Source organism: Staurois parvus, unplaced genomic scaffold, assembly GCF_062004578.1.
Source record: "Staurois parvus isolate SC_StPar_1 unplaced genomic scaffold, SC_StPar_1.0 ptg000059l, whole genome shotgun sequence".
In the NCBI taxonomy this organism is placed as follows: domain Eukaryota; kingdom Metazoa; phylum Chordata; class Amphibia; order Anura; family Ranidae; genus Staurois; species Staurois parvus.
In genome coordinates, this window is record NW_028317855.1 from 858,181 (window position 1) to 869,362 (window position 11,182).

At 41.0% G+C, this 11,182-nt stretch overlaps 1 protein-coding gene across 4 annotated transcripts in view; it reads left to right on the top strand.

Annotated features, from left to right (window-relative positions):
- The window catches only part of ARID4B (AT-rich interaction domain 4B), an 851,761-nt gene extending 841,496 nt beyond the window's left edge, over positions 1-10,265 (top strand). For 3 of the 4 annotated variants that reach the window (XM_089668527.1, XM_089668528.1, XM_089668530.1), the window contains one exon: positions 6,598-10,265. In XM_089668527.1, coding sequence (XP_089524653.1) covers positions 6,598-6,725 — 128 coding nt within the window. In that variant the 3' untranslated portion in view covers positions 6,726-10,265. The remainder of the gene's footprint in view (positions 1-6,597) is intronic. The other variant, XR_016311497.1, reaches the window with a different exon arrangement.
- The last annotated feature ends 917 nt before the right edge of the window (positions 10,266-11,182 follow it).

The following is an 11,182-nucleotide window of genomic DNA, read 5'->3' on the forward strand; positions in this document are numbered from 1 at the left end:
ATCAGGGAATTTCATAGGTTAGAACTGTAATATAGCAGCCAGCTATGCTATGTGTAGATGGAGGCTGTGTCTGTAAAGGTTATCTAGTGCTTATGGTGAAGGCGAAAACGGCGCCCCTTCCTATATGTGAGCATCATGTCTCAGCATAAAAAAAAAATGAATTATCAGCACACTCACCACCTAAGCAAAAATTCCCTCTGCAAGCTATAATTCTATAAATAAATGCAAACATTTCTCCTCCCACTCTGCATCCCCCCCCCCCCCAGCACAAATCTTTGCACCCCAATCCCACCCCTTAGCTCAAATCCCCCCAACACTAATCTACCCCACCCAAAAAAAATCACACCTCACACACATCCTTATTCTCCAATTTCCCAACCTAGCACAAAACCTTACCGCAAATCCCTCTTCCCAGCCCGACCCCCCCCCCCTCAAATTCCCCCTCCTAGCTCAAATCCCCCCTCTTAGCCCAAATCCCCCACTTCTTCCTAGCTCAACTTCCCCATTCCCCTTCTTAGACCAATTCCCTCTCATACCCCCTCCCAGCAAAAAATCCTCACCCCCAAATCAATCGCTCTAACAACACAAGTCCTCTCTCAAAATCCCCCCTCCCAGGACAAATCCTCTCCCAGAAATCCCCCCATCCTACCACAAATCCCCCCCCTCCTCCCCCAGCAGAAACCAACCCCCCACCATACCAACTTCTAGCACAAATTCCCCCTCCAAGCTCAAATATCTCTCTTAGCCCAAATCTCCCATGCTAGCATAAATCCCCCCCCATTGTGTACAATTCCCCTGCCGTGAGGTCCACTCCCCAACCCTCCAGGAGCTGTAAGGAGGTGTGAGCCGTATTGTGCTCTCCCATCCTGGTATAAGAGCGCCCCTTTATTCCTCTATACAGCAGATGAGAAGGGATCGCTCTTACATTGGATCGTTCATATACTCTTTCCTTACCTGCAAACTATCTCCTGGCAGTAGAACACAGGGGTAGGGGGTGACTAGAGTCAGTGTACAGCCCAATGTATGAGCGATTCCTTCTCATCTGCTGTATAGAGGAATAGAGGAGCGCTCTTATGACAGAATGGGAGAGCAAAGCACGGCTCGCACCTCCTCCCTGCTCTCTGCCGCTGTCATTTGTCCTGTCACCTTCACTACACTGTACCACACTGCCCTTCGCTTCTCCTGGCCCTGAGTGCGGGGATTGGGAGAGGGGATCATCAGCCAGGCACATCTCTGAGAAAGCCAGCCTGGGGGCGCACAACTGAATTCTGGAGGGGCGCAGTCCACCCTAGCACCCCCTTGATCCGGCCATGACTGCAATATATTACATTTTTGCTTTTGGGTTTAAAACTTAACTTAAAACATCATAGTACTGCCAGCAGAAGTACACCTGATGCTTTTCAGCAAAATTTTCAACAGAGGTATTCAAATAAATAGTAACAGTGTGTAGAAGAGAAGCAAAATGGTCCCTTAGAAGTCACAATAGAAAGATTTTCTTTAAACTCTGCAGGATAGAAATGTATCAACCACTAAAATGTGTACCCAGGGGTACCAATGTCATTGTGAGACAAATTCTGAACACCAAAAATAAGGAAATAAATAATGGTGGTGGGGCAGTAGGACTTTTCTTCAGACAAAATATAAAATATGCTTACTATACTATGCTATACTATACCTCGTAGCTGTCCCTCTGCAGCCAGTGATGTCCCTTTTCTGTTCAACCACCTGTCCACTTCTACAAAGTGAAAGTAATAGTCTCTTTTGGCTGCGATCTCCTCTATGCTTAACCACATGCTGCCCAGCCACTGTATAAATACGGCAGCAGGGCGGCACGGCTGGGCAAAAGCACATTTTAAAACGTGCGTTTTGTAAACAGGTAGGGGGCGTGTGCGAGGCGCACCGCCGCCCTACCTGTCCCGCCGATCACAGCCGCGGATGTCAGTCGCCGGGTCACAGCCGGTCGTTACCGGCTGTGTCCCGGCGATCGGCAGCAATCGCTGACAGAGAGCACAGCTGCAGTAGCTGTGCTTTCTGTCAGTTCCCTGACAGCTCCAGGACATGCTGATCGGGGCAGAAGAGTTTCTCTTCTGTTCCCTGCAGTACACACCCCCGCCCCCTAGTAATGTCCCTTTTCTGTTCAACCACCTGTCCACTTCTACAAAGTGACAGTAATAGCCTCTTTTGGCTGCCATCTCCTCTATGCTTAACCACATGCCGCCAAGCCACTGTATAAATATGGCAGCAGGGCGGCACGGCTGGGCAAAAGCACATTTTAAAACGTGCGTTTTGTAAACAAGTAGCAGGCGGCACCGCCCTACCTGTCCCGCCGATCACAGCCGCGGATGTCAGTCGCCGGGTCACAGCGGCAATCGCTGACAGAGAGCACAGCTGCAGTAGCTGTGCTTTCTGTCAGTTCCCTGACAGCTCCAGGACACGTTGATCGGGACAGAAGAGTTTCTCCCGATCAGCGGTGTTCCCTGCAGTACACACCCCCGCCCCCTAATAAAACACTCCCCTCACACAGTTAACCCTTTCCCTGAAAAATAAACCTAACCCCTTCCTCCCCAGTGCCATTAGTACAGTGTCAGTGGTTTTTTTTTTTTTGCACTGATCACTGTATTGGTGTCACTGGGGATGTCAGTGACCCCAAGTCAGTACCCCCCAATGTCAGAATGTCCGCCGCAGTCCCGCCATAAGTCGCTGATTGCCGCCATAAGTCGCTGATCGCCACCATTAGTATAAAAAAAAACTAAAAATCCCAGTATCTTTCCCGCCATTTGTAAACGCTATAACTTTCACGTAAACCAATTAATTTACACGTACACGGGTTTTTGTTTTTTAGCAAAGACATGTCGCAGAATGCATTTTGGCAGAAATTTATGACTAAATTTGATTTTTAATTTTTTTTTTACTGGACATGTTTTATAGCAAAAAGTCCAAAATATTGTTTTTTTTCCTCAAAATTGTCAGCCTTTTTTTTTATAGCGCAAAAAATAAAAACCGCACAGGCGATCAAATACCACCTAAAGAAAGCTCAATTTGTGGGGAAAAAAAGGATGTCAATTTCATTTATGCACGTTATTGCATGACCGCGCAATTGTCCGTTAAACTAGCGCAGTGCTGTATAGCAAAAAAATGGCGTAAATTGTATCCAAAAGTACTTATCCAGACCGGAGGACGGTGCGAAAGGATAAGGCACCATGGTTTCTTTTTCTCTTATGTTATCCATCCGTGGTACTTATCCAGACCGGAGGACGGTGCGAAAGGATAAGGCACCATGGTTTCTTTTTCTCTTATGTTATCCATCCGTGATACACTGGAGAGAGATTGATACAGGAGGAAGGAGACCCCTGGAGGGGAAAAAGGGAGTTATCTATCCATCCATCCATTCCTGACAAGCATCAGTCACATTCACTGCAGACACCCCAGGTGGATTAAGATCCAATTACAACCATTTATTTGCCATTCGGAAAACCCCATACAGGAGGATTATTTCATCAGTCCTGTAAGGACAAAAAGCCAGTTTTGCCTATTTAGTTAGGCAAAACTTAAGGTGAGCGCATATTAAGACCACACTGCACTTGGATTGTGGGAGTAGTATTTCCCCATTGCAATTTACATTGGAAGAGGACTTTTTATGTGCACATATTTATTGATTTCTGCTCACCATTAGATTTCACAAATGATCACAAGCACAGTTATGTTTTATCATTTTTATATGATGCTATAGGCAATAGATGATCAATTCCTGCATCATATATTATATTTTATATGTTATATTTTATTGTTTAATTTTTATTTATTGATTTTGTTTATCAATTGATTTGGAAATCATAACACAAACTATTACAGTTAATTTATATAGGAGCGCGGCACTATTAGTATATTTATCTTTTATGTAGCAGAATACATTTTGGCCTAAATTTATAACCAACTTTGAATTTACTATATATTTTTTATAGCTGAAAGTAAAAAATATTGTTTTTCTTCCAAATTTTTGGCCTTTTTTTGTTTATAGCGTGAAAAATAAAAAGCGCACAGGTGATCAAATACCACCAAGAGAAAGCTCTATTTGTGTGAAAAAAAGGACGTAAATTTTGTTTGGGTGCAGCATTACATGCCGTACAATTATCAGTTGAATTAGTGCAGTGCCGAGTAGCAAAAAGAAGCCTGGTCATTAAGGGGGGTAAATCCTCTGGAGGTCAAGTGGTTAAAGCAGAGTTCTAGCTGAAAACAAAAGTCAGCAGCTACAAAAACTGTAGCTGCTGACTTTTAAAATACATACACTTACCTGTCCCTCAGTCCAGCGGTGTCCTCACCACCGCTGGTTTCACTGGCTGTCTTCTCTACCTGGCACCGGCATCTTTAGTGTGGGCACCCAGCTGTGACAGCTTGCGGCTTCATAGCTGGGTGCCCACTGTGCATTCGCGAGAAGCGCTGTGCTTTGTGAATGGCCCCATAGTCTTCTGGGACCTGTCACGTGTTCCAGAAGACTACGGGGAGGGAGGACAACTTCTGCTTCCAATAGCCTAGGCGATCGCAGCGTAAGTGGGAGCGGGAACCTGTCAAATTCGGTACGCACTCCCCAAAGGTGCCAATCCTTAATGGGGAGCGGGGGACAAAGCATTCAAGTGGAATTTTCCCTTTTGGGTGGAATTCTGCTTTAAGCCAGCAATGAGGCCAGCTCCCTGTCTTCCTTCTGGATGCCAAGCAGGGAAATGAGGAACATGCTTCACCTTCTTGCAGATGTCAATAAACCTAGAAATGCTCAGTCCTGAGCCCTGACCAGTGTATTCTGATGGCAGGGAAGTCACCTCACTATAGCCAGCAGCACTGATCCATATTTTTTGATGGCGGGGAAGTCACCCAGCTATCAGAAAGCAAAGGCACGTTGTGAGGATCCCCTTATCCACCTCAAATGTGTGAATGGAGGAATCAAGTCATTCTTTTTTCTTCAACCCACTGGTTGAATGAAAAAAGAAACAAAAAACAAGAATCTATGGGCTGCCTTATTTAGGGAATAAACAATAAATGCATAAACAACTCAACAATACCCACATGGTTGCATTCTTTCAATGCATTAATGTGCATATTTATAGCAAAATAAAATTTCTCGTGTTTAGTCTCTCCAATTGATAAAAAAAAACATTGAGAAGAAAACTGGGAATGCCATGATGTGCTAAAGCTCAGAGAAAAGGACACAAAAAAGACCAAGAAAGGATCAGGTGATCCTTATGGAAGAACTGAGGGAAAAGAGAGAGAAAGTCAAGAGGCATGGCTGACGGAAGAGAGAGAGGTATCTGGCTAAGGACAATAGAAGACTCTACAATTTGGCATAGATTTATAGTGATGGGCCCCACAAATAGGTCTGAAGCTTAGTTGAAGTAGAAAATTTGATCCACAGGTGGTATATGGCTAGTGTTGCTCTCAAAAGGCTAGCTGTTAGTTCCTCAATTCTCTTGATACATTCTTTAATAGAGGGTGCAATGGCTGTTCCCCAATGTCTAGGAACTAGAGCTCGGCTAGCAGATAATAAAAGTAGGAGAAGGTCTTATTTAATCTTTGAGATTGATCTTGGTATCTTAGATAGAAGAGCCACTTCAGGCGTCTCAGACCATAAGGTTGTCATTTTACTTTAATGTTAACTGTATAAAATTGTAAGCAGATGGTCAATAGTGACACAAGGCATCAATGTACTCTATATTAAATGGGCAATCATTATATCATGTGTGCAACAAAAAGGCAATCATTACTATATGTAGGCAAGAAAATAAGTAATTATTTAAATCCATGATATTCATTACAGTATCTAACATCCTGTTAACAGCTAATAATGGACTGTTTTTGGCAGAAGGACAGTTTAAAAAGGGTTCTCTAATCCTCAGAAGCTATATAAAGCCCATTACATGCGTAAATACCTCTGGACCCTGGATTTAATTTCCACCTAGGATATTAGCATCACACAAATTATGTGTTCTATTTTAACTACTCCATCTTCCAATAATGTATTTTAAAGGCAAATATAAATTGAAAAAAAAGGAATGTCCATACTTGTCCTTGTGACTGGCTTACATAAAAAAATTGACACGATGGCTTTCAAATGTTTTTGTGCATTGCGATAGTTCTAGGACATGTATACACTCTGGGGGCTTAGTTGAAGTCCTCCCAAAAGTTTTTATACTATCAGAGCTTTAAACTAAAAAATAAAAAATACCATCTGCCATGTCACAGTATGTAGTATGTTGCAATACAACTAATTATATTAATTCAAAATTATAACAACAAAATACGAAACTATCCACAACTCTGCCCCAAGCTACAATACCAGCTTGCTATATAGATCCCTAGTCACCACTGTATTTTACTTTCTCTGTTAGATTATCTTTTACAGCTAATGTCATTTGGACCACTTGCCCTTCCACTTAGATTGTGTATTCCCTCATGAGTAGGACCCTCCTAACCCCAGTATTGATATCTATTATAACTACCATCTGCATTTATTTTTAAAGCATTGCACAAACTGTTGGCACTATATAAACCCAGTAAAATAATATTTGTTTTACTTTAGAGTTGCTCATATGTGTTATTTTTTTACAGGTGCAGTCCTCTCTACAATGTCTTCATCGCCATCTTCAAATTCTGTTACTGCAGCTGTTATGTTGACCTTAGCAGAGCCATCACTTTCAACTTCATCACAGAATGCAGTGATAGTTGAATGCAGGTGACAGAGGGACTTGGAACAATTTGCACTTACTGTAGTTCAACTTCTTGAGGTCATGAACTTATTTTTATACTGCACAGCAACACAAGAACAGATGGGCACTATTTTGTATTGCATTTTGATGTGTTGTCCATGCACTTAAGTGTGCTTTTTATGAAGTAAAATTAAACTGCTTTTCTTCAAGCAATAATCATTTACTACTAATCTAACTAAGTTGTGCTTTAGCTTCTGATACTTTCCACTGCGGAAGCAGAAGGTTTTACTGTTTGTATTGTGAGAATTATGTATTATGAGGATACTTTAGAAAGTGCTTCACATGCAAATTTTCTCTTTTTTTTTTTTTTTTTGCTATAAATGTGCAGCAATCATGCCACTGATTTTGCTTGCATGCAGAGCAGTTGTACTGTGACCATGAACAAGTAGATTGATTTGTGTAATTGGTGACAGCGAGAAAAATACTTGTACATAAAAGACAGCTACAAAGGTAGAATACTTTCTACTGCATATAGCAGGTTTTTAGGACAAATTATTTTCAGATATTATTTAGTGGATTTCATAATGAGGGTTATTTATTCTAATTAGTTTTTGCAATACAAAAATACAAAATATGTACTGATACATTAATTTCTTTAGTTTTCCCTAAAATAATTAGTACCACCTATCAAAGATGTTTGGAAACCGTAAGAAGAGGCATTTTTCAAAATAAAATCGTAGCACTGTAAACACCAGTTAGTTTTAAATGTTTTTGTCTGTCATACGCATATCTACTCCTGTATACACATCTATATGTTTACTCACTATTTAAATTACCTTAATTGTGTTGTGTTTACTTTTTCCAGTAATAATATTGCATAACAGAATTTATTGGTTTGAAAGTGTAATTATTTGCAATATCAAAACAAATAGGCTTTCACATTTACAGATTTTGTTCTTGTGACTCTTTGTAGCACAAAATTAATGACTGTGCATAACTGATTCTCTATAAAATGAACACAGCTAAGTCCTGACATTGTGACACTTTGGCAAAAAATGTGTGTTTATACATTGTGTGAACTGAATTTGGGTTTTAAGTGATAATTTCATGGATTTGATATTCTTACTGTGTAGCACATAAACTGCTCAAAAAAATTAAAGTAACACTTTTTAATCAGAGTATAGCATCAAGTCAATTAAACTCCTGGGATATTGATCTGGTCAGTTAAGAAGCAGAGGGGGTTGTTAATCAGTTCGGCTGCTTTTGTGTGAATGAAATTAACAGGTGCACTAGATGAACAACAATGAGTTGATCCCCAAAACCAGAATGGTTATACAGGTGGAGGACACTGACATTTTTTTCTCTTCTCATCTTTTCTGACTGTTTTTCACTAGTTTTGCATTTGGCTAGAATCAGTGTCACTACTAGTAGCATAAGGCAATACCTGGACCCTACAGATGTTGCACAGGCAGTCCAACCACTCCAGGATGGTACATCAATATGTGCTATTGCCAGAAAGTTTGCTGTGTCTCCCAGCACAATCTCAACAGCGTGGAGATTCCAGGAGTCAAGCAGTTACTCTAGGAGAGCTGGACAGAGCTGTATAAGGTCCTTAACCCATCAGCAGGACCGGTATGTGCTCATTTGTGCAAGGAGGAACAGGATAGGTACTGCCAGAGCCATACAAAATGACATACAGCAGGCCACAGGTGTGAATGTCTCTGACCAAACAATCAGAAACAAACTTCATGACAGTGGCCTGAGGGCCCAACGTCCTCTAGTGGGTCTTGTGTTCACTGCCTGGCACCATACAGCTCGATTGGCATCTGCCAATGAACACCAGAATTGGCAGGTCCACCACTGGCTCCCTGGGCTTTTCACAGATGATAGCAGGTTCACCTTGAGCACATGACAGATGTGAAAGGGTATGGAGAAGCCGTGGAGAACGCTATGCTGCCTGTAACATCCTTTAGCATGACCGTTTTGGTGGTGGGTCAGTGATGGTCTGGGGAGGCATTACAATGGATTGACGCACAGACCTCTGCAGGCTAGACAATGGCACCCTGACTGCCTTTACGTATCGGGATGAAATCCTTGGACCCATTGTCAGACCCTATGCTGGTGCAGTGGGTCCTGGGTTCCTCCTCGTGCACGACAATGCCTAGCCTCATGTGGTGAGAGTATGCAGGCAATTCCTGGAGGATGAAGGAAATTATATCATAGAATGGCCCCCACGCTCGCCTGACCTAAATCCAATGAAACACCTCTGTGATATCATGTTTTGGTCCATCCGATGCAGCCATGTTGCACCTCAGACTGTCCAGGAGGTCAGTGATGCCCTGGTCCAGATCTGGGAGGAAATACCCAAGGATACCATCTGTCGTCTCATTCAGAGCATGTCCTGACATTGTCAGGCATTGCATACAAGCATGTGGGGGCCATACAAACTACTGAGTACTATTTTGAGTTGCTGCACTGAAATTTCATCAAAATGGATTAGCCTGCTGCATCATTTTGCCATTTGCAGGGTGTCTTTGAATTCAATCCTCTGTAGGTTGATGATTTAATTTCCATCAAACAATGGGGCATCCTTACATTCCTAGCACATTACCCAGTCCATATCAGTATAGATATGAAGCATGAAATTTTTCTCCGTTGAGATCTGATGTGTTTTCAAAGTATTTCTTGAATGTTTTTGAGCAGTGTACTTGGAATATATAGTATGACCAAATGATCCCTTTAATTAAGGATCCGTATGCTCTATATAAGGTTCAAGAAATGGCTTACAAAAACAACTAAGATGGATAGGAGGGGACTTCTGTTAATATATCATCCAATCAGCTTCAACCAGCATCATAACTTGTGTAAATTGCTAACTGAAAGAAAATTCTGGTGATTATAAATATGTAACTGGTACTTTTTTGAGAAATGTAACAGAAAACAAAATTGTACAAGGCCTATATCTTAGTTTAGTTCCATGTTCTGTCCCTTATAAAATATTTTTTTAACTTTCTATGCTGCCTTTGAATCTAAAAAAAATATAAAAGGTACATTTTTTTTATTACCACACAAAGAAGTTGGTACAAATATGTATGGAGTAAAATAGTTAAGTTCTGACATTCTTTAAACAGAATATTTGATTTATGCCATGATCCAATGCACCACTATAAATTTGTGACTTTGATATTTGTGCAGTAATTGCTGGAATTATAATCAAAGCTATTGCATTGTGAATACAAAATTTCCACTAGTTTATTTTATGTCTCTGTTTTTAGCTATGAATAACTTTCTTCAAACTAAGTTGGTTTGTTTATTTCCATTCAAAATTGTAAATGTCAAATGTATTTGTTTTTGTACATATTTTGCTGTTAGAGTTACACCTTTTCTGTTATATAACACATTTAATTTTAGCACAAATGTTTTGCTGGACCATCAGTTTCCTGAAAGTTAGAAAAATGGCATGTACCTTATTACAAGGCTTATGATATGTAAAAGTCATATAGGTGGCAATCGTGTACTATACTGTAAAAATGTAATAAGTATGTCAAATAAAATGCCATAATTTGAGAATTGTTTATTTTATTACATTTATTATGTTTAATAACAGAGGGCCTATCTAGGAATTTGAATTGTACCCCTGCTGCCCCCACCGAATTACCATTTCTCTAGCTTTTCAGTGAGCGCTCCTTTTTAGCAACTAAGATGCTCTCACTGGAACGTGGTTGTGGAGGGTAGGGCTCATCTCTAAATGTGTGTCTTAACCACTTCAAATTTCATACCTGTATACCCCATATGGACCAGAGTAATATATACTTTTTTTCTAAGATCCTGTTTATTCAGCAACACCTTTGTCATTACCCAAGATATTTTGATTATATTGATTTCAGGACAAAGCAGGCATTATATTGGTGATGATGTAAAAAAATTGCAAAAATGTTCCTTCTTTATCATACATCATGGGACACCAAGCAGGCTATAGTCATGACCCATCTGGGTTATGTGCCACTTATATGTGAATGGACATTGACAAACGAAAAACAGACAGGAAGTTCCTCCCTATAGAACCCCTCCCATACAGGAAGTACACCAATTATTTTGCCAGTGTCTTGAAGGTAATTGTCACTGAAGTTCAGCTCTCTGTGAGAGTACTGGTGGTCTCAGAATGGTTCAATAGGAACCTAGGGATTGGATAACCGGATCCATTCAGATGGCTGGAAGCTAAGATGTATGGTACTCGAGCCCCGCTGGAGAGGATGGAAGACTCTGTGGGGATCACCTGTAATGCTGCCTTTCAGCGCTGCACCCTGCATTACGGAATCTTGTGCAGTTTTTATCTGACAGGGGTCCTTGAGGGTCTTTTCTGACAATGTCCACCGTGATGGGTGGAAATTGGGTTCCTGTCAGGATTGGTAAGCAATTTTTTTGCAGTGTGGGGTTCTTGAAAAAAAAAAAAAAAGCAAGAAGATCTGGAATACCTGGCTGTTCTA